This window comes from Belonocnema kinseyi, chromosome 9, assembly GCF_010883055.1.
Source record: "Belonocnema kinseyi isolate 2016_QV_RU_SX_M_011 chromosome 9, B_treatae_v1, whole genome shotgun sequence".
Classification (NCBI taxonomy): domain Eukaryota; kingdom Metazoa; phylum Arthropoda; class Insecta; order Hymenoptera; family Cynipidae; genus Belonocnema; species Belonocnema kinseyi.
The window spans coordinates 4,449,094-4,474,192 of record NC_046665.1 but is presented as its reverse complement, the minus strand read 5'-3'; the positions used below and the strand labels follow the sequence as shown (position 1 = coordinate 4,474,192).

The following is a 25,099-nucleotide window of genomic DNA, read 5'->3' as shown; positions in this document are numbered from 1 at the left end:
AAATCAACCAATAGATGCTAAGCAGTTTCATCCCTACTATTTTGGTACCTAGATTTCTGGAGACTTCAAATGTTCATGGACACTTACCATTTTTTTTGTACTGAAGACATTACCATTTCGACAGTCGCCAAACGCGGAACTCGCTCTCCGATTTGGTCGAGACTACCTTACATTTTTACCTTTCAAAAATACCAAAACCACAGATAGTGTCTTAACTTTCTTTCCGAATTATTAAACTGTTTGTTTCTCTTTTTAAATAGATATAAACGTTGATTTATCCGTGTGTGTGTAAAATAAACGTTATTTCAATCAATACACGTTTCATTGTTTATTCACCTTTCATAAGAATACAACAAACTGGTATATTTAATATTAAAAGAGCATGCAATAAGAATACATGTAAATGTGCTTCGAAATCAAACATGGAACTGTACTTTAGCCGTGCGTCCTGAAGGGGCTTTATACGCAATCTAATATGACGAGTTCCGAATGTTCACATGGTTGCCATAATTTAGGACTTATTAACTTTTGGTAGTAACACTTACATGTATTCTTTCATTCTTTCTTATTCGAATCTCTAGCCCCATCCAACTCCTACATCCGTTCATCCCATAATCCATCCTCCCCTGCAATCTTCACGACATTCTCTTACGAGCTTTGTTGATTCTTCACATTCTTTCCCCAATACGTCCCGTCCATTACCTCGTTTTCCAAAATAAATCTTGCTACGCTGGTCCGTTCAGTCGTCAATTCGCCGACGACTACCTGCGACCTTTTCCCCCGCTGCAGAACTTGTCGGCGACGAATTCCCCTCCTGCAGTGATGACTAGTAGCATGGTCGATGTATTCGCCGACGCAATGCTTCTTCTTACTGCGCATGTGTCGTTGAGCGCAGGCTTATTTAAAATGAATAAATTAGTTTTTTTTATCCAAAGTACAATCTGAAAATGAGATATGTTAATTTTTAGTTTAAAAAGTTAATGTTTAACAAAAAATTAATTACATTTTTTACGAAAATATTTTATTTTTGAAGAATACTGGAAATTTCCAACCAAATTACTGGATTACCTCTATTATTATGATTTTTTATAACAAGTTTTAGAATATACTGTTTCATATAATAATATTATCAGGGTATCGGTTCGGCAGAAGATTTTTAATTCCCGGTCATTCCACAGTTTTCTCCGGTCAAGTTTATCAATTTTCTGGTCAACTTAAAGTAACATTCATATTTTTCGCCAAACGTAAACATTTATTTTAATTCATGACGTTGATTTTCAAATTATTTATAGTTAACTAGAACAATTGAAATTTCAACCAATCCTTGTCTTCATACTACTCAATTAATCGAAATTATTATCGAACCATTATTAAACATTTATTATCAAATCAAAGTTCACTTTTGCAACTTTCACTACAGCTTTCACTAAAATTAAATGGTTTTTTTTAGGGTAACTTATTTTTAAACGAGGAAATAATCATTTTCATACAAATAAAATAATATTATTTCCTACAGCTCTCACTAAAATTAAATGGCCCTTTTCAGGGATACGAAATTTTTTAACGAGGAAATAATAATGTTCACACAAACAAACTAATTTTATCTATTATAGCTCCAACCAAAATTATATTTTATTGAAATAATAATTACTTTTATTAAAAACATTATTATTTTTATAAATCAGAGAAGTTATAAATAATGTCAAGTAATACAAAAATATAATAGCTGTGATGAATAGTAAGACATGAAATATATATAATACTACCTTGATCAAAAAGTTCCCGGAATCATCACCGTGTAACGCCCCCTGCTGTCCGATTCACATTTTTTTGTTTCTGTAGATTGTCACACCTTTTAACAATATTCCCTGCAAATTTTAGCTTCTAGCTTGACATTTGTAAATGTAACGCAATTTTGAATGCGTCTGTTTTTTTGCGAATTTCGATTTTTTTTATCCTTTTTCTTATATGATCTCTATGATCTCCATTTTTTTGCCAAGTTATATCCCAATTATTGAAACTCTTTTACTTCATCTAACTTTGTTCCCTTCTATCTTTCCATACATTCTTTCTTCTCCCTCCTTCTCTAAACCTCATTATCTTTGTCTTTTCTACATTTAAATTTAACTTTTCCCCATCTAAGTGGCTCTCTAATCCTTCAATTATGCCCTAAATACCGCCTTCGTCCTCGGCCACCAACACTATATTGTCTGCGTATGCCAGTTTTCCCAAATTATTTGTGGCATGCTGAAAATCTCGACAAGCTGATACGGTTTAGATTTGCTATTTATGGATGCATAGACGGCTTTTTGAAGAAAGTTTTATGGATACATGTTTCGAAATCTAACAACGATCCAGAATGCTGTTGTTAACGGTTTCATCAAAGGAAAAAGCACGTGTAACCAAAGGATAGAATCTTATTGGTGTTAGTTTCGTTAACACATGGGTGATTTTTACATTACTCTATTCAAAATAATCGAATAGGAACAGTTACTTGATATCGGCAACCAAATGCATATAAAATATTTGCGATATTGTTTCGGCAGCATAATCTAGGAGGATATCCTTATTACAAAAAAACAGTGGAATGAGCATAGGATACGCAAACAAAATAACATAAATGTTTTAGATGGTATACCTGACGAATTGTACAAATGGCCAGAATGGTTTGGAGGAACTAAATTCAAAAAAAAAGGTAAACTGGCAGAACGTAACACTTCTTAAGAAACACATAAAACTGCCAGTCTTAATCTATCCAGATTTTAAAGAAGCATCAAATTCTTTAATGGGAAACATTTCAGTACCATTTACTGCTGAGGACGCTTAAAACTTGTACGTGTATCTTTTGAAAGCTATTGAAAATGAAATAGTTTCAAGTTAATCAGTTTCAAATTGAACATGTCAGTGAAGGGTCTCGCAGGTTTAATTCTTTCTCAGGCGCGTAATTATTTCATTGCCATTTGTTTGACTAATATTGTATTTCTTTACATAATGAACCGTTCTTAAAAGTAACTGCTACGTAAGAGAGTTGACTACATTCCGATCATGTCAACAAAGCGCCAACACGTTGACGAATTAATTTAAAGATTTCAATTAGCGCTGAGAAATTGTATGTCTATTAATAATAATTGTCCAATTCAAAGTGTTAATAAGTATTCAGATACACGGTTTCTGGTTTTTTTCAGAATGGTTACATCTTGACCGTCTTGAACTAGATAGAGTACTAGGCAGTCTGATAAGTACCTGAAAATTCTAAGAGACGGCATTAGTATTCACTAATGTGAACCATTTTCGTCGAGCTTGATCCTTCAAATGACCCCTGTCAAAACTTCAGCCATTTATGTTTACCCATTTACAAGTTACAGCACTGAGAGGCGACTAACCTCCGAGTTTTTTTTTAATATGGAAAATCTGATTTTCGAGTTTTTATCAAACACTACTATCTTCGCAAGAAAACGATATCCGAGACCAAGGCCAAACTGGATAAGTATTACTCGGAATCTGCACCGTCGATTGGAACGATTCATAAGTGGTTTACCGAGTTTCGTTGTGGCCGTACGAGCACAGTTGATGCTGAACGATCCATGATATGATGTTGAATGATCACAAAGTGAAATTGAGAGAGGTAGCTAATGCTGTTGGCATATCATTGGAACGCGTTGGCAATATCGTGCATTCAGTTTTGGGCATGAAGAAGCTCTGCGCGCGATGGGTGCCGCGTTTGCTCACAGTGCACCAAAAACGAATTCGTGTGACAACTTTCCAGTAGAATTTGGCATTATTTTCGCGTAAGCCGACCGAGTTTTTGCGCCGATTCATAACCATGGATGAAACCTGGATCCACTACTGCACTCCTGAGTCAACGCAACAGGCTAAACAGTGGGTTCCACCGGGCCAAAGTGCTCCGAAGCGTCCAAAAACGCAACAATGGGTCGAAAAGGTTATGGCCTCCGTATTTTGGGATGAACATGGCATAATATTCGTGGACTATCTTAAAAAAGGTAAAACCATAACCGGAGCATGCTATTCATCATTATTGGACCGATTGAAAATCGAAATCGCCGAAAAACGACCGCATTTGAAGAAGAAAAAACCGCTTTATCATCACGACAATGCGCCTGTTCATTCATGCTTAGTTGCACAACAAAATTGCATGAAATCGGCTTCGAATTGGTTCCTCAGCCACCGTATTCACCAGACCTGGCCCCCAGCGACTATTACTTGTTCCCTAACCTGAATAGATGGCTCACCGGTAAGCGTTTTTACTCAAATAAGGAGCTCATAGCTGAAAATGTGGCGTATTTTGGAGACCTTCCGATAGAGTACTTTTCGGACGGTATCAAAAAGTTAGAAAATCGTTGGACTCGCTGTATCGACCTAAAAGGAGAGTATGTTGAAAAATAAAACCGACTTTGGCCAAAAAAACGTCTCCGTGTTTCATTTTTTAGGGACTTATCAGACTGCCTAGTAGTACAATTTCGAATTTTTAAGTATGAAATTGGTGATTTTTATTTGAATCTTTTAACTTGTCGACTATGTCAAGTTTGGTCTATCCATGAAACTTAAAATTAGAAAAATTATTTATAAATTTATGATTTGTTTATGAATTTTCAAAAGAAAGTGTTGTGATAATGCGGTAAAAGCCGAAATTTCTTTATTGCCTACAGTGTAATGAATGTGTAAGAATAAAGAAATAATTAAATAATGTACTGAACCGAACAAGAGCTTGTGAGTATTTTATTTCAATCGTAGAGCACGTATAAGTATCACATAATCATTAATAACCGTATTATACTAAATATAATACTTTCTCATTTTCTAATACATTATGAAAAGCTTATTGGTAATCTGTAGGTAGTATTACTCATTATTGATTATTATATGTATTACACACAAAAATGTACTAGAAACTACAAAGTTATTTCGCTATTGAGGCGCTTACAACATTTTTAAGTAATTAAGCATTTTTTTAAAGCATGACAGTCGTCACGTTGCAATCGTATTTTATTGTGAGAGTACCTTTTCGCCAGGATAGTTTAAAATGTTAAATAACTTTATACTAAACTAGTCAAAAGTTCGCCAATGTTATGCCTGAACTTCTCAACAATAAACAATATTCAATTAAAACGTGAAATATTTTACGATTTCGAATAGAATATTTTCTAAACTAAAGTTCTTAAGATTTTAAGCTTTAATTTAAGTAAATTTGAAATCCTTAAAACTTGTAAAATTTCAATTTGCAAATCAAAGTAGCGAATCGAATTTACAAAATTTTATTTCAAACGAGTCGAATTTTGAGGCCCCAAATTAAATTTCTTTCTTATTTTCCAAGCCTTCAATTTTCAATTTATTGTATTTTATTGTGAGAATGCTTGTCCACCAGGGTAGTTTAAAACGTTGAATAACTTCATACTAAATAATTCATAATTTGCCAATTTTATGCCTGAACTCAACAATAAACGATATTCAAGTAAAACGTGAAATATTTTACAATTTCTAATAGAATATTTTTTAAACTAAAGTTTTTAAGAATTTAAGCTTTAATTTAGATAAATTCAAAATCCTTTAAACTTGTGAAATTTCAATTTAAATGTCAAAGTAGCGACTTGAATTAACAAAGCTTTATTTCAAAACAATCGAATTTTGAGGCCCCATATTAAATTTCTTTGTTATTTTCCAATCCTTCAATTTATATTACTTTATTTTGAGAATACTTTTCTACCGAGGTAGTTAAAAGTATTGAATAACTTCATACTAAACAGTTAAAAACGCTCTTATTTTAGGCAAAACTCACTAACCTTAAATAAGATTCATTTCAAACTTTGCATATTTTACAATTGCCAAATAAATATTTTTTAAACTAAAGTTCTTAAGAATTTAAGCTTTAATTTAGGTAAATTTGAAATCCTTGAAAATTGTAAAATTTCAGTTTAAAAGTCAAAGTGGTGAATCGAATTTACAATGTTTTATTTCAAACCAGTCGAATTTTGAGGCCCTAAATTGAATTTTTTTCTTATTTTCCAAGCCTATATTTTTCAACTTATTGTATTTTATTGTGAGAATACATTTCCACCAGGGTAGTTTGAAACATTGAATAACTTCATACTAAATAATTCAAAACTCGCCAAATTTAGGTTGCAATTCCTCAACAATCAACAATATTTAATTAAAAAGTTCAATATCTTACGATTTCTTATAGAATATTTTCAAAAACTAAATTTCTTAAGAATTTAAGTTCTAATTTAAGTAAATTTAAAATCCTTGAAAATTTAAAAATTTTAATTTAAAAGTAAAAGTAGTGAATCGAATTTACAAAGCTTTATTTCAAAGCAGTCGAATTTTGAGGCCCTATATTAAATTTCTTTCTTTAAACTCTATTAACTCTTGCAACGCAAGTTTTTCTTAGATACGAATAAAGACTTTTATAAACTTATAAAGTTTTTTAAGCTTTGGAGTGAAATTCTTTAAAAATGTTTAACCAGTATTGCGAAAATTCAAAAGAGAAAACTTAAATAATATACGATTATATAAAATACTTTACCTTAATTACTTGTTCTTTTTCAAGTTCAATGAATGGAGTAGTTGCTGAACTGTTGGTCTTATCTTGACATCATAGCGGAAGCAATTCTGCAACTTTTTCGCATGAAAACAGGAACGCTGTTTGTGTTCAGTGTTTTCCGCTGAGAGAGATTTACCGTCAACATCATGAGTGAACCTCCAGATCCCTCTAACTTCCAAACTGTTTTTGCTATATAATTCTACTAATGTACAAGCAAGTGTCCATACATTGGTAGTTGTATTCCCCTCTTTAGAATGTAGAATTATTTCTGGAAAGGTGTTGCCTGTTGCTTACGTGAATGTACAGCTTGTTTGCTATTGTTGAAAGATGCACTTAAGGAGACATTAATCAGCTATGAGTAAGATGGTGAAGGTACGCTTAGAAGAATCATTTTTCGATTCAGCCGTTGGAGTTTTTAAGTCTTCGTATAATTTCTTCTCTGATTGCCCTATGCTTACATTCAGATAAACCAGTCTGCAGTTAATTAATTTGATAAGAATCATCCTTAGGTTCAAGAGTTGAATTTTTCGATGACTTGGCCTCTGTAAAGGTACAAACAGAGTCTACAGATAGCTTGTTTTTTACGGTTGTTGCAGGTTTATATTTTGCGAAAATGCAGGCAGCGATGGATGTACGCTGTATGAATCATCTGTTGATTCAGTGTACTGATGGTCTACTTGTCGGTCACATGATACTATTCTTTATGCCCCGCTTCTGTTGTCAGGCACCAGTATTCCGTTTTTCACAATGAAAATAATTCTCTATGTCCGAGAAAATCAGTGCTTTTGGAAGTGGATGATAATTCTCACCTGCATCCTTGATTTTGGTCGTTAATGAGTTTTAGAGCGTGAATCCTGTTCCTCAGTTTATGTTTACTGACATTCCAAAAGTCGCACTCTTTCTCATCACTGTCGATTACGAAGTATCGTAAAAACTCTGCATTAAGACGTACCAACACTGATTATGCAATTTTCAAAGTAATATTTGTTTTCCTCATTCTTATACTGGAGTAAAACTGTCGATTTTAATTTTTCTATGGGATAGTCTTCGTTTTCGTTCCAAGTTATTTTTATTATTTTTCCTATCGCGCTTCCCAGGAACTCTTAAGGATCGTCAAAATGCTTTTTGTGGGGCCAACCAACATTTATGACCCTCTTCAGGAATGGTTTATTCCTAGCTTCTTCTGTCTTGTCTTGAAATTTTTTTCGAATTTCTTGATCAGACAGCTGGAAATAAAAGTTACTCAGCTTAATATTGTTTAATAGTTATGAAACACAAAATATACTAAATACTTGGTTTTAAAAGTTTAGTAACCTGGCCTAACTCACCTAATTTTTACTACAACTCATGTAAAATTGAATTCTGAATAATAGATTTCAACCCACAAAATATCCATGTGCATTGATAATAAGATTATCGATTTTTGTATATTATAATAACAGATGATCAAATACTAATTTCATGATTCTTAACTTGTGTATGAATAACTTTATACAAATTTTACCTTTCTTTTCATCAAGTTTTTATCATGCCCATCTTTTTCGTTGTACAAGTCTGCCATAATTTCTTTAAATCATTTTCGACTTTGTCCCCCTAACTCATTCAGTGTAGCTGCAGCAGCAGTACGGAAAAGTCAATGTTTAATAAATGAAGGCAATAGAAATATTAAACTGTTTCAGCTTAAGGCACACTGGGGAAAATCAGTATTTGCGGGGCTTCTAACGATCGGGAAAAGCAGGAATTGTACGGAAAATCTGTTGATGGGAAAAATTTATGCGATTTTATTTTGAAAGGAAAGAGTGTAAAAAAGTAGTCAAAGTAGGCACCGTACGCCTACAAAAAGGGGTTACGTATCCTATTATAAAACGTTAATTGGGTTATTGAATTCACCCCTCCGTACTTCCCCAACCGCTACTCCTCCTCATTCCCCACTTCTACCATACTTCCCCGTCCGCACTTTAACCTTTTCATCCACTGACTTCCCAAAGTTCTTCCTCATTTACTTCGTCAGATAAAACTCATCTTCCTCCACTAACCCCCACTACATTTTCCCTCAGTTTCCCGCCCCTCATTTCCCCTTCCCCATTTTCTTTTACTTCCTATACTCTCATTTCCTCTACTTCCCATCACCTTCGCTCTCAATTTTTAAACAAAAAGTTGAATTAGCAACTGAGAAAGATAAAATTTTAAACAAGAATTGAATAGCTAAATTTTAATTTAAAAATCAATTTTTAACAAAAAAAGGGTTTCAGCAAAACAGTTATTTTTGTAGTTCAAGAAAAAAATGTTCAACAGAAATGATAAATATTCAAACAGAAAACAGAATCTTTAAGAAAGTAGTTCGACTCTTAAATAAGAAGTTGAATTTCCAACCATAAAGGTTAATTCTTATCGAAAAATGTAGTTGTTGGTAGTTAAACCAAAACATATTTTAAATTTAAATAAAAAGTTTTAGCGATTAAGAAAAATGTATATTTAAAGGAAAAGTCGTCCTCATTTTAGTGTATGGAATTCCATATACTCTCCAATATGGTGTACGGAGTGCTCCATAATATGATAATAATAATTTCAAATGAAAAAAATATATGAAAAATAAAACAAATAAAAATAATTAAATAGACAGACAAATTAAATCAAGAAAATTAGTTATAATTAAATATTATATTATAATATATTTAATTAATTAATTTTATTTATTATATTATAATTAATAATTAAAATTAAAAAGGTAATTAAATAAATATATTTTTTAAAATGTGTATAGATTCTTTCGTACACTCCATACATATTCCGCTATCCCTGAATTCCGGACTGAAAAATATTTTTTTGTCTCATCAAATAATAACAATTGCGCGCCCTAGTCCAAATTATTAACCCGATTTACAGGAATTATATTGTAGTTATGTTTGTGCAGAACAGCCTGAGTTAACAAAAGAAAAAACGTTTGTGTATATCTGTGCGAATTGTGATATTATAAACATCTATCTCAGGATTCAGATAGATGTCGTCATCCATCTGCAACAAGAATGATTTTCCATATATTTTGTATGTCAATTTACTGTCTTTTGAGCAGTACTCATGCATCACTACTTTTTTCAGTATACTGTTTTCTACGAAAATATTTTGCACTTCACCATGCAATGAAATCTTAATCTTCCATGATTAATTTGACGAGGAATTCGACTGCATCCATAAAGTGATACTATATTTCATCCTTATGAAATAACTAAAGTGCATTGTTTCGTATCTTGTAAATAGACTTCCACTGACATCACCATTTTTTTAAAAACAAAATCACTGCCTTACCTTTGTCAGCTCGCTTTTGCTTTCCGTTGCATTCTCAAAAACAGGAATCAAGTCTCGCTTAGGAACATTGAACTGAAAAATGTGGATTAAAATTAAAATGAAAGAATTATATATTATTCAAGTATTTACAATAGTGTGCACCTTGAAAGTAAGTCACAATAAATAATGTTGTTAGAAATGTTAGAATATCACAGTTAAAACCGTAACAAGGAGCATTGAAAATAAGCATTATTAAGCCTTTCTGTTGGTTAAAAAATTTTTAATTAAAATTCCTAAAAAGTCATACCACCTAAATTCTAACTTCCGAGAAATATTTAAAATCTGCAAATGAGAAAATAAAAAAAATTGAATCTAAAGAAGCTGAAATTCCGAACTTTTCTAATTGCATTTCGAAATAACTATTTGGAATGCAGGTATTCTTTTAAATTGGAATTGTATTTAAAAACTCGTCTTATAATTATGAAATTGCTACAACACAACTAAAAGTACTGCAAAGCTCTAATTCTTATTTCTATTTCTTAAAATATTATAAAATCACGTAAAATCCTGCGAAATCTGATATTTCTTGAAACCCTGGCAAATTTATTAAAATACGTTGAGAGCTTTCAAGATCACTTGGAATCTTTTAAAATGTATTAAAACCTCAGAGATCCTGAAAAATCGTTTTATATCTTTCAAAATTCTAGGCAATTGTTCTAGTTTTTAACTCCTTTAAAATCATTAAGATCTTCGGAAATTCGCTGAATTTTTAAAAGTCTCTTGCATTGAAATGTTTCGAAATACCCTAAAATATTAAAAACCTTTTAAAATCCCTTCATATTTCAGAAAGAAATTAAAAATTTCATTAGAATCTAAGAATTCCCTAAAATATATAAGATATATATTTGTAAATCTTTTGAAATAGCTTGAAATTTTTTGAAACGTTTGAAAATGCATCTAAATCTTTTTAAATTCCCTCAAAATTTTTATATTTTGTAGCATCTTTTGAAATTCCTTGGCATTTTTAAAAATCCCCTAAAATCTTTAAATGTTCTTGAAATCCCTTCATATTGTGGAAATCAATCTAAAATTCCTTGGAATCTTTGAAAATATTCTGAAATATTTAAAACGCATTGAGATCCCTGCAAATTGCGAGAAACAATTAAAATTGCTTCGGAATATTTTTTGATTCCCTAAAATTTTTTTATTTTTTGTAAAATCTTTTGAAGTCCCTTGGTATTTTGTAAAGACATTAAAAACACCTTGGAATTTTCAAAAATTCCCTCAAATCTTAAAATTTGTTGAAATCCTTTCAAATTGTGAAATATTTGAAATATGAAACGAAATACTTTTGAGTTTGTTATATTCTTAATTTTCTACATAAGTTATTTTTGACACATTGACAACCTAACTTTATCCAAATTTTTTCACTAACAGTTTTAATAATAAGCATTAAATAAATAATGTAGCCTTACTGCCAACATTTTTCACTGTGATATTTATATTGTCTCACCTTTCGTGCTTTTCGTTCAAAACTGGTACGAACTAATATTTTAGAGGAAAGCAACGCAACTCGTATGCTATGCCTTCTTTACCGTCATTTACGCAAGTCAATGCATACATGCCTACGTGCCTTAACATGGCACATAGGTGCTTCCGTATGATAGTGACCAAAAAAATATATATATTTCTTGGTCGCTATCATACGAATTTGAAAAGGGATGGTGGTGATGGATAATATATGTGTTCTGAACTATTTAGTCAATAAGAGGATTAAAAGGGAAACGAGGTAATGATAGCAATGTTCGTGGCCTTAAAGGCGGCCATTAACTCATTAGACCAAGGCGAAATAGAAAAAGTTATATTGGGAAAGGGGATAAGATGGAGATTAATAAAGAGAGTATCGGACTCGGTGTAACATATATTCACTTTCATACCTTTTTATAAAATCATAATGAAAGCTTGATCTGGGCTGTGGATAGTATTTAATTTCTTTTCATGAATAGTTAATGGTTAAGCTAATGTATATTAGGGTGACCCAAAAAATTACATTTTAGAAATTTTAACGGGCTTGTTGGCCAAATCGTTCTCGTAGGCAAATAAATGTATGCCTATTTTTTTATTTTCAAAACGAAATATTTTTAGAACTCGCTCTGGCCATTTTTATGTCTTATGGGGTTTTAACATGTAAAATGTTTCCAATTTTTATTTCTTCGATTTTGGACAGGAAATTAAAAATCAATTTATTTTATATTTGATATACTTGTTCACTTATCAATGAATATTGTATTTATCGCATTTTTCTATCTCCGAAATATTATGCAAAAGTTTTAGGCATATCAAAAATGGCATAAAATGGCAATATTTGGAGGCTTATTGTGAGCCTCAGATATAATTGTGTAACTTGTCATTTTGAAGAGACATTCTTTAGGCTATTGAGAATAGATTTCTAAAAGAAAAATTATTAAAAGTATAATTTACATTGAGTAAAGAGTAAGAAAAGCTGATGAAAATTGACACAATTAAGTTGAACACCGGCTGAAGGAACTGCAGGTGGACGGCTGCAAAAAAAGTTGACCCTCGGTCGGGCCTCTCATTGTGCACCGTATTGGCTTCGTCCCAAAATACGGTCACTGACAATGAGTTGAATGGCAGAGTAATAATAAGTTAATAAATCTATAGCTGCTCTCTGGGTTAAACCTGCAGCTGGTGTAAGGATGTCTTTACTTCCAATCAGGAAACTTTGAAGCTTCAGAGCGAGTTCTAAAAATATTTTGTTTTGAAAATAAAAAAAATAGGCATACATTTATCTGCCTGCGAGAACTATTTGGCCAACAAGCACGTTAAAATTTCTCAAATGTGATTTTTTGGGCCACCCTAATGTATATGTAGCGATTAAAAGTCTCTTTTAAGACTCTTTCAAAGTCACAAGCCTAGAAAATTTGACTTTTCGACAGATTTAATTTATTCTGGTCAGAAAGTTGGTTTCGAGCATGCATGTCAATAACAATCCTGGTAGAGCGATAAATCTAAAACGAAAGATTTGATTAGCAATAAAAATTATGAAGGAAACTCTAGGCAAAACTGCCACTTCTTGATTATGACCAATCCCAACTTTACTTTCTTTGATCTTGAAACTTTCAGCTCAAAATAATTTTCAGTAATAACATCTTTAGAAATGTATATATTCATTCATGTAGTTAGCCCGAGAAATTTTAAATAAACATGATGTTTAAAATTTGTCTCGACCAACTGGTCATTTTTGTAATACTACATATTACAAATCGAACACTTTTTTAACATCTTGTTTATTTAAAACTTCTCTGGTCGACAACATTTAGCATCTAATAATTTATTTAAATAATGTTTAATCATTCTCCGTATTTTTAGAAATTTCCAGCTTATAAACATCACTGGTCCGAAACAAGATTACCTGTAGTATTGGAAGTTACTCCAGTAAGTTTAGACCAGCTAGATCCTGCTACAAATATGATATTGGCCAGTTATTTCTACAAAGATGTTGAGGGACTGGCTACTGTAAAAGATTATCCAAATGGATTCGTGATAGTGTACGGTGGTTTTGGACGCTTACATTTATTCGCTTCACAGCACATGGAAGAAGTTAAAAAGAAATTACTGGAATCGGCATTGACCAATTTGGGAATCAGTATAAAGGTACTAAAGGATCCAATTCAATTGGGTGACTTTGTTTCTCAAAGATTCGGCAAATTCAGTGGAGATGAACACATAACAAGTGTATCTGAGTTTACTGTACATAAAAATTCATCTAGGCACTCGGATCCTCAGAGAAGGACACTTTGTCTCTCGGAAACATGTGTGCTAGAGAGAGATCCTCAAACTTACAGCATTTGTACATTGAGGCCATTATCGGACGTTTATGCTCTAGTTCGTGACAGTGGGAACCCACAATTATTTACCATACAATATCTGAATGGGCAAATGCGCAGTTATACGGCAACGGATAGGGATTCTTTATTGGCGTCTTTACTGGATGGTGTTAGAGCATCGGGAAACAAAGATGTCCATATAAGAATGTTCCCGATTGAACGTGGAAAGCGATTAGGTCCTTTTAATTTACCTGTAGAAGAAGAAGTCGAAAATAATCATCTTAAGTTTCTTCAACAACCGCCAATTAGTAGAACTTTTGCAGAAATACTAGAGAGGTTCAACGCAAATATTCCTTACAGTGGCCTTCAGTACATAACACAAGAGGTAAAAAATATTTTCAATTTTTAATTTGCTATTAAATTACAATTAAAGTGAATTGAAACTGGTATTTGGTTCATTTAAGCGGTTTAGAAAGAAAAATATGCCATAAGAAATTGATTAAATTTCTTCCTTCCTAGGGGTCTGAACCTCTTGACTGGACCGTAACCACGGTAGAACTTGGATTACACACTGTTTTAAACAAATATTTACAGGGAGGACTCTTTGCTGAGAACAAAGATAAAGTGATTCTCAGTGCATTAAATGCTCTAATCAGCAAAGAATTGGAAAGCAACAATGAGATGGAGGCACAGTTTCATGCTATCAGAAGACTCATTGCTAGTAAAGTTGGTTTTGCAGCCTTTACAATTTTGCCAGGTTTCAGGGAGGCGATTGGTAACAAAGTAGTAAAGGCACTAAAGAAGCAAGATTGTGGGGTGACACAAGCTGCTATAGACTGCATTTGCGCCCTTATGCAACCTATGCACGATGATTGTGATTTAAGACAAGAACAATTGAATAAAAGTAGCCTTTTGAGTAGTAACAAATTTTTGGAAAGTCTTTTAGAAATGTGGATCGGTCATATTGTAAGAACATTATATTTTTAATAGTATAATACTTGCTTGCTATAAAAATCTTCGAGTAAATTGTAATCATAAACAATACTTTGATTATTATAATTTGTGTACAAAATAAAGAACTGTGTTTCAGAATCATGGAACTGGTGCTCTTGTAGTTTCTGCTATGCTCGATCTTTTGACGTTTGCATTATGTGTACCGTACAGTGAAACAACTGACGGAAAACATTTTGACCATTTGTTGGAAATGGTTGCTGCGAGAGGTAGATCACTGTTCAAATTATTTCAACATCCATCCCTGGCTATTGTCAAAGGATCTGGTTTAATTATGAGAGCCATTATTGAAGAAGGGGCTCAAGAGATAGCTGCCAAGATGCAAGAGCTAGCTCTTGCTGAAGCAGCTTTACCTAGACACCTATTAAACAGCTTATTTACTTCTGGCAGTGACGGTCGACTTTTAACACATAGGCAATTGTGCAGGCATTTAGTTGGCCTATGGATCACAGGACATCCGACGGCTATGGGTCTACTTAAAAGAATACTGGTATGTATCATTAATATAGTTCATTTGATATTCTTTGTTTTGCTAGAATAAGTTATTTGAATTTATAGTAGGTAGTCTGTTAGAACAATTAATTAATTCAGATAAATGTGTCTCACCTGTTACAGCATGTTAGTCATATTTGTAATTAAAGAACAAATGTACATATAATGTGAATTACTATGATTTTATTTTATTATCACATACTATGTTTCCTATTGCAACTAAGAATTCTTCCAGACTCTGTTAAAATATCGTAAGATCTACGATTTTCTGGTCTATTAGCGATTATTCCCGATATTTCATTCTTGTTTGTTGACCGAAATAAATTTTGTTGTGCTTTGTCTATATTGAAATTTCTCTTTAATCGCATCGTAATAATTTCTCTTCGAAGTTTTGAAATTTAAATTAAACGTTGGTACATATCCATTCACATTTCTACTGAACATTAGCTTATTTGGCGATCCAATTCCTGATGAAATCGGTGTGTTCATATAGTCCAATAAAACCAAAAATATGGATCCTTATCATCATATCCCGCTATTTTCAACATACGATTAACAACTTGAATATGTCTTTCGAACATTCCGTTACTTTGAGGATATCTCGTCCATGAGATCACATGCTTATAATCCCAAATTTTTGTAAAATCACTAGATTTCTTAGTGTTACATGGCGTATCCCTATCTGACCATTCATTTTTGGTATTCCGCACCTTGCAAAACTAGACTTTAAAACATTTATCGTAGCTATGCTTGTAATCTCAGGTAGAAAACCCATTTTCATATATTTAGAATAATAATCCATCATCAGGATATTACGTTGTAAATAATGAATATGTATTTTATTTTGTATTGAGAACAGAACTTCGGATATCATTTCAGGACGTCTTTATTGCTTTTGTTACCTCATGTGGCATTGGCGGTTCTTTAGAATTACTTTTCTGAAACCGCTAACACATTTTGCAGTTGAAAATAATTTCTTCTGTTTATTAATTACCAACCAAAAAATGATTTTCCATGCTTCATTCTTAGTTGTAGTTATTTATATGTGACTGTTGTGTAACCTACTCAAAGTTTATTTCCTTAGGCTATACGGATATACAATTCCATAATTTTTAATCAAATATCCGTAATATTTCGTAATTTTGTTTTCGACAATATAGGTTATACGGGTTTCTGATCACTCATAACTTATTTGTTTCCCATAAATGTACTGGTGAAAAAGATCAAACGCGAAAACCATCGCAAGTGATTCTTTCTTGATTTGAGCCCATGCTTTTTGTGTATCAGCCAGCGCTTTTGATGCATACAGTTTTGGCAGGTCATTTTTCAACAAACCAGCTCCCACGCCCGTACTACATGCATCGACGCTTAATTTATCATCCGCATTTGGATCATAGCACAAAAAGATCGGAGTTTTCGTTAACATAGTTTTTACTTCTTTGAACGGTGTTTACCTATCTTCAGTCTAAACGAATTTATTACTCTCTTTTATTATATCTCCTAATGAGGCCATTAAAGCACTCATCGTCTTCACAAATTGCGGAATGTAATTTACAATTCCTAAGAATTTGTCCATCCTATTTCCTTCATCAGTTTTATCCATTTTCAAAATGACATCAACCTATTCTTGATCAATTTTAATATCCTTATATGTAAAAATGTACCCAACAACGTTACGCCTATTTTACATTTATCTGTTTTAGCTTTGTATTATATTCGCTTGTTCTGTATAAAGCTTTTTTAAAAGTCGTCATGTCCAACCTGATCTTTTTTTCCCACATTATAAAATAATTACTTCAAACGGAATATTTCTACATGGTTACATATGCCTATCAACGGTGGAGTCCCATTTTCCACGATAAGAAATAATATTTATTGCTTTGACCTTTGAAATCAAAAGATAATTTTACACATTACATTGAATACCGCGACCGGATCTACTTTAAACAAATTAACGCTTTACTTTAGTCAACAAACTTTACTTTTTCATACCAAGGCTCCTCAACTATTAAATCTACATGGATATTTCCACGAAAATAAGTTGGTGCATCTTCATCGGTGTTATCTTTTACAACGTCTACATGAAATTTTCCATTCTTACATGTCTGCGGAAAATGAGTTTTGTTCTTACAATAATTGCAGACTTTGTTGTATGCTGGACACTTCCCCTATACATGATTATGCCCACACCTTTATCACATATTTCTTCTGCATCCTTCATTTCCACCTGCTGCATATTTTTTCTTGGAGTGATTGCGTTGGCTGTTATCATCCTCTGTTGTACGCTCCTGACTACTGTTCCCTTCGTTTGTACCTTTGTTACGTAACGGCTTCCATTTATAATCCTTCTTCTTTACGAAATCAGTTTTTTTCAGACTCACCTCTGAAAGTTTTTAACTGGTGATCTGCTAGTTCCGAAGCTTTATATATTTTTACAGCCTTATCCAAAGTCAAATCGTCCTCTTCTCTAGAATGATAGATGTCTGTTTATGCTTTCATATTTCATACTTCTCGTTCGCTTAAGCTTCTACCGCGTACCGAAATATAGACATCTTTATGTAGATTTCTTCGACTAAGTATCCATTATGAAACGCCGTTTTCACATCAAATTGTTTGATTTGAAGATCTTTTAAAGCTGCTAGAGAAAAAAGCATTCGAATTGAGCGAGTCATATCTTATGAGAGGTGAAAAGGTCTCCTTGTAATTAATTCCTTCTTTTTGCGAAAATTCCTGTACACACAACTTCGCTTGTGGTTGAATGTTTCGATCTTTTTCAGACATCTGCTTTTCTTTAACTTCCGCTTCTGAAGGGTTAACATGTCCCTATTGTTTATAAGATTCATCTTATTGATCAGCTGTCCTCGCTGGATTAATTTATTTAGTATTGTACTTCAAATCAATTAAAATACAATTAGATTCATCATTGTTTAAATTTCTTAAAATTGTATCTTCTTCTAAGACAGCGTCCCGTGCTACTGTAATATTAGGTCAAAAAATTAATTCGTTGCCTTTATCTCGATATCTTGTAACTCTTGGTCGAACTTGATTTTTTTCCGTCCTAAGGTATTTTTGAAGGGCGAACCTCGGACTTTAAAACATAATATAATAAGTGGCGGCCCTGCGAACTTAACCTCAAAGTTCATTAGTAAAGACAATGTTGTTCGACAAGGAGCATTAGAAACAAAGCATGCTTTTTGCCTTCCAATTGATAAATCATTATTCTTGAATCTCTGAAATCACTTTTTACACGTTTTACGTATCAGTACACCTTCTCTTAAGGCTAAGAAAATAATTTCGTTCGCCTCAGCTGCGTTTTTTTCATTGAGAATGCAAAGGAAATGCAGTGTCTCAAATGTTCCTTGTGCTCTTAGGCTTAAGGTTCGCGATTTAAATCTACCTTAGAGAGGGAAACAATTCCATTTAGACCAAGAGTTAGAAGACATTAATGTAAAGGCACCGAATTAATTTGTAGACCTAATATTTTTCTTATGTACATCATACAGCCTGTGATTAGAGCTGTAGCCTTCTAATCCTATCAAGTAAAACTTCTTTCGTGTGCTATTAAACATGACCCTAAAGTTCTTTGGAATGTGTACATATGCTAGTGAGGAGCCATTCACAAAATAAATGATACATTTTTACAGGAATTTCTCTCCCCCCCCCTCCCCTGCGTGATACTTTTTCTATTGCTCGTAATGTGGAGAATAATACTTCGGCAGACCCCCGTTCCCCCTAAACGTATCACGTATTTTGTGAATGAACCCTGATACAAATCTTCGCACGTGGGTAAGATTCAGTTCCGTTCCACACATTGTTCGTTTTCTAATTGTTTGGATTGGCAGCTTGACGATTCAGAATATAAGGCCCAACGAACTTCTTGATTTGGAGAGTTTTTATTTTGTCCATTCCATAAATTCCTCACTGATCTGGATTCTGTTGTATCAACCATACCAGAAAGCGAAGCTCGATGTGAGAAAAACAATTTAAACACAAATTCTTACATAAAAACGTAACCGTACTCATTTTATTGAATAATTCTTTTTTATTTTGGTCGCATATACTTGGCCCATATCCTAATAAAAAGTATACAATGTATCACAAAATATTTAAATAAACAAAACTAATCAAATTAAGCAACTTTGAATATTTCAAACAAAGCCATACAGAATATGTGTTTCATAACTAAATCATTCAGTTTACAATGCGCAGTTCTAAAATATTTTAATTTAAAATTTGCCATTTTAGTTTTTATTCTTCAAGCCCTTTTTGAAATACGTAAATTTTAAAATAAAAGTTCGAGATCTTACGAATTAGACGAAAGAGGAAAGACTCCAACATTCATTCTTGTAGTTTTTAGTTAAAAAATATTGTGTTATTGTGTGAGTCATGAGTGGAGAGTGACATTATTATATTCTAATGAGAAGGTTAACTTAATACATGTTTCTGATATATAAGGGATTATTGCATGCGCATGATAGTTGGTTTTTGAATTTTTGTGTACATCTAGTTGTTTGCCATCTTTACATAGAATAGAAATATAAATATGGCGATGTGGATTAAAAAAATTAATATACACATTGATTCTATGAATACTTATTTAGATGTTATTCGCAGCTTTTATGACATTAACTGAATTTGGGTTTTTTACAATATTAAACATTTCTTTTAATTCTTTTATTTATAAATTCAGTGATCAGTCCCTTTGGAAAATCGTTTTGTAAGAGTGTGTTCGTAATTAAAGTTAGGTTTTTTGTTTCATATTTTTCTTCTGAAAGTAAAATTGCTCTATCGACTAAATTATTAATCACGCTTATTTTTTGTTTTAATGGGGCATATGAATTAAAGTTCATATATCATCCAGACCAGGTTGGTTTTCTGCACTAGTTGATTTCCAAGTTCTCTCCATTTCTTTTTATTGTGATATCTAGGAAATTGATGCCATTATTTGTCTCTTTTTCTAACGTGAAGTTTAAACGAGAGTTATATTTATTAAATCTATCCTGTAGATCTTTAATTTTATCCTCGGGACCGTTGACAAGAATGTCGTCCACGTACCGGTAATAAAAAAAAAGATTATAAGGGAGGTCAGCAAGGGTACCATTCTCGAGTGATTCCATAAATAGGTCAGATACTACGGCGGAGATCGAGGAACTCATCACTGCACCATACGTTTGTCGATAGTGTGTCCCATTAAAAACGCAATAAGCATTTTTGAAACAAAATTCAAGTAGTCCTATAATAGTATCTTTTGGGAGGTTTGTATGTTCCTTAATTAGGTTCCATTTCAATCTAATATCAATAATTACATTATGAGATATGTCTGTGTATAATGAAGAAACATCGAGTGAGAATAATCTATTGTTGTTAGAGATATTCTTGATCGATTTAATCTTTAAAAATAGGGTAAATTTTCAATTTAAGAAACAAATTTTACGTGTTTTAAATTATAATTTAACCATTGTTGACAATGAAGTGTCAATTTGCATAAAAGACTGAATATAAAAATAATTGAAAAGATTTGGATCAGTTGAAAACTGTGTGTTTTGTAGATGTTTTTGTATATCAAAAAATAGTCTTTTTGGTTATTCAGATTATTAAAGCGTTTTTGCGTTCGTCCTTTATTTTTTGTTTATTACTTTGGCATAGTTTTGAATATTTTCAAATATTCAAAGAAAAAAAAAGTATCGAGCCGTTTTGGAATAAGTAAAGCTAAGTTCTTTGTTTTATATGTTTTATATATTTTATATTATTGTTTAGGAAGGTTTATTATTATTTTCTTATCGGGATAATACATTGAAGTCCCTTAGCACTGCGGTTGAAAATCTATTATACTATCCCTTGCTTTTAAACCCGGTAAATCAGAGGTTCTTACACGGGCTACACTCGCTCCTGAAGTTTCATTTAATTCATCTAGCATGAGTGCATATACCGCCAGACGACCCTACTTCACTGGGTATCGGCTCGTGAAAATGTTCTTTATCTAACGTCGACTTATAATCACTGTGTGAATTTAATGACAATGAGTACTAACCCACGGCTGTGTCCGACTTTTTTTAGAAGTACTCAAATGTGCCTGAACGTTAGGCCAGGTTATAGGAAAACTGCAAAAAAACAACTAAAATTTAGGATATTTAAATAGGACAACAATCCAATGTAAAATCCTTTTTTAACGTCCAATAATCAAATTGATGAAAAAAATTCCTGAAAATAAAATCAAGAATCTAACGACCAAATTTGGACAACCACCACAAAATGTTCCCATTGGAATCTGAAAAAAGGAGCACTTCTTTTCCCTCCCTTCTCCCTAAAAAATAAAAAATAAAATAAAACTATTCATCCTTACTCTGGACGAAAATAAAAAGGAGGAAAGAAAAATAAGAAGGCAACAAACCAAATCCCCTTCCTTCCCTTTTTTTATTTCTTTCGTCCTGCTTATTCCCACCATTATCAAATCCCAATAAAACCATTAAAAATATATAATATAAAATAAAATAAAAATAAAATGAAATGAAAAAAATATAAATAAATAAAATAAAAATAAAATTTGTTATCAGCGGGAACAGCACACCTGCCACGATGCTATCTCACTGACAACTGAGAATCAAGTGAAAGTTTAAAAGGCAAACCAGCCCTAAAAAAACCTGAGATAAAAATGACCTCCAATCCAAGTCAGCCAAATTAAAATTTAGCATATTTAAATAGGGAAACAATCCAATGTAAAATCCTGTTTTAACGTCCAATATTCAAATTGATGAAAAGAATTCCTGAAAATGAAATCAAGAATCTAACTAGCAAATTTGGACAACAACCACAAAATATTTCCATTGGAATCTGAGAAAAAGGAATACTTTTCTCCCCTCCCTTCCCCCTCAAAAAGAAAAAAGGAAAGAAAACTATTCACCCTTACTTTGGACGAAAATAAAAAGGATCGTAGACATTCGCACACAACATTTGGCACATGATTTTTCATTAGTGAGATTCAATTCTACTTTTCAAAAAAAAGTATGTTTACGTAACAACAACCAAGCTTTAGGACAGATGTATTAAAAAAAAATATTTCGCATCATGTTGATTGAATTTATTGTTGACCGTAATACTAAAACGAACTATACTAAACAAAAAAATTTTTAAGTTGGGAGAAAACTTTTTAATGTTTACATGAGCCTTTCAAGAATGTTCATTTGCCTCTGAACTACAAGGGAATTTCTAATAATAAATTAAATTGACAGGAGATGTTGCAAATATATTTAATTATTTTTCCACGTAGTCACCGTCCTGGTTGATGTGTTTTTGAAGCCTGGTAACCATCTTTTGAATGCCTGTGTTATACATCCCCCTGCTTCACATCCCGAAGTCACTTTTCCACACTTTGCTTGGCCTGTTCATCGTTTGAAAAATGCTGTCCACCCAAAAATTCTTTCTTTTCATGAGTCTGAAGTTCCCAACGTTTACAAAAAACGAAAAAAAAGAAAAATAAACTATTTGAAAAATGCTCTAAATGCAGCGATAATCATTAAAAACATTCTGACTTTTCGAAATTGTGTATTTTTAACGAATTTTATAATATGGAGGGGTTGATTTGGGCTGTGTTCCACATGCAATAGAGGGATGAAACTTCTTTGTGGTACTTTTGGCTCTAAATGCAGCGCTAGTCATTAAAAACATTTTGACTTTTCGAAATTGCGTATTTTTAACGAATTTTATAATGTGCAGGGGTTGATTTGGGGTGTGTTCCACATGCACTAGAGGGATGAAACTTCTTTGTGGCACTTTTGGCTCAAAATGTAGCGATAATCATTAAAAACATTTTGACTTCTCGAAATTGTGTATTTTTAACGAATTTTATAGTGTGCAGGGGTTGATTTGGGGTGTGTTCCACATGCACTAGAGGGATGAAACTTTTTAGTTGCACTTTCGGCACTAAATGCAGCAATAGTCATTAAAAATATTTTGACTTTTCGAAATTGTGTATTTTTAACGAATTTTATAGTGTGCAGGGGTTGATTTGGGGTGTGTTCCACATGCACTAGAGGGATGAAACTTTTTTGTGGCACTTTTGGCTCAAAATGTAGCGATAATCATTTAAAAGATTTTGACTTTTCGAAATTGTGTATTTTTAACGAATTTTATAGTGTGCAGGGTTTGATTTGGGGTGTGTTCCACATGCACGAGAGGGATGAAACTTTTTGGCGGCACTTTCAGCACTAAATGCAGCGATCATCATTAAAATCATTTTGACTTTTTAAAATACTTTTTTTAACGAATTTTATAGTGTGCAGGGGTTGATTTGGGTTGTGTTCCACATGCGCTAGGGGCATGAAACTTTTTTGTTGTACTTTTGGCTCTAAATGCAGCGATAATCATTAAAAACAGTTTGACTTTTCGAAATTTTGTATTTTTACGAATTTTATAATGTGCAGGGATTGATTTGAGATGAGTTCCACATGCACTAGAGGGATGAAACTTTTTTGTGGTACTTTTGGCTCTAAATGCAGCGATAATCATTAAAAACATTCTGACTTTTCGAAATTGTGTATTTTTAACGAATTTTATAATATGGAGGGGTTGATTTGGGTTGTGTTCCACATGCAATAGAGGGATGAAACTTCTTTGTGGTACTTTTGGCTCTAAATGCAGCGCTAGTCATTAAAAACATTTTGACTTTTCGAAATTGCGTATTTTTAACGAATTTTATAATGTGCAGGGGTTGATTTGGGTTGTGTTCCACATACACTAGAGGGATGAAACTTCTTTGTGGCACTTTTGGCTCAAAATGTAGCGATAATCATTAAAAAAACTTTGCCTTTTCGAAATTGTGTATTTTTAACGAATTTTATAGTGTGCAGGGGTTGATTTGGGGTGTGTTCCACATGCACTAGAGGGATGAAATTTTTTGGTGGCACTTTCGGCACTAAATGCAGCGATAATCATTAAACACCTTTTGACTTTTCGAAATAGTGTATTATTAACGAATTTTATAGTGTGCAGGGGTTGATTTGGGGTTTGTTCCACATGCACTAGAGGGATGAAACTTTTTAGTTGCACTTTCGGCACTAAATGCAGCAATAGTCTTTAAAAATATTTTGACTTTTCGAAATTGTGTATTTTTAACGAATTTTATAGTATGCAGGGGTTGATTTGGGGTGTGTTCCACATGCACTAGAGGGATGAAACTTTTTGGCGGCACTTTCAGCACTAAATTCAGCGATCATCATTAAAATCATTTTGACTTTTTAAAATCCTTTTTTTAACGAATTTTATAGTGTGCAGGGTTTGATTTGGGGCGTGTCCCACATGCGCTAGGGGCATGAAACTTTTTTGTTGTACTTTCGGCTGTAAATTCAGCGATAATCATTAAAAACAGTTTGACTTTTCGAAATTTTGTATTTTTACGAATTTTATATTGTACAGGGATTGATTTGAGATGAGTTCCACATGCACCAGAGGGATGAAACTTTTTTGTGGTACTTTTGGCTCTAAATGCAGCGCTAATCATTAAAAACATTTTGACTTTTCGAAATTGCGTATTTTTAACGAATTTTATAATGTGCATATTACTATCATAAATAATAAAACATTAATCAGATTTTGAAAAGTGCAACTAAAAAGTTTCATCCCTCTAGTGCATGTGGAACACACCCCAAATCAACCCCTGCGCACTATAAAATTCGTTAAAAACACAGAATTTTAAAAAGTCAAAATGTTTTTAATGATTATCCCTGCATTTTGAGCCAAAAGTACAACATAGAAGTTTTATCCCTCTAGTGCATGTGGAACACACCCCAAATCAACCCCTGCACACTATAAAATTCGTTAAAAATACGCAATTTCGAAAAGTCAAAATGTGTTTAATGATTAGCGCTGCATTTAGAGCCAAAAGTACCACAAAGAAGTTTCATCCCTC

At 32.6% G+C, this 25,099-nt stretch overlaps 1 protein-coding gene across 1 annotated transcript in view; it reads left to right on the top strand.

The window, feature by feature from the left end:
* LOC117179665 (dnaJ homolog subfamily C member 13) overlaps positions 1–25,099 on the top strand; it is a 231,313-nt gene that overhangs the window by 43,288 nt on the left and 162,926 nt on the right. Inside the window, exons 3-5 of the mRNA XM_033371683.1 lie at positions 13,235–14,077; positions 14,287–14,658; positions 14,783–15,193. Of these exons, the coding sequence (XP_033227574.1) occupies positions 13,235–14,077; positions 14,287–14,658; positions 14,783–15,193 (1,626 nt within the window). The remainder of the gene's footprint in view (positions 1–13,234; positions 14,078–14,286; positions 14,659–14,782; positions 15,194–25,099) is intronic.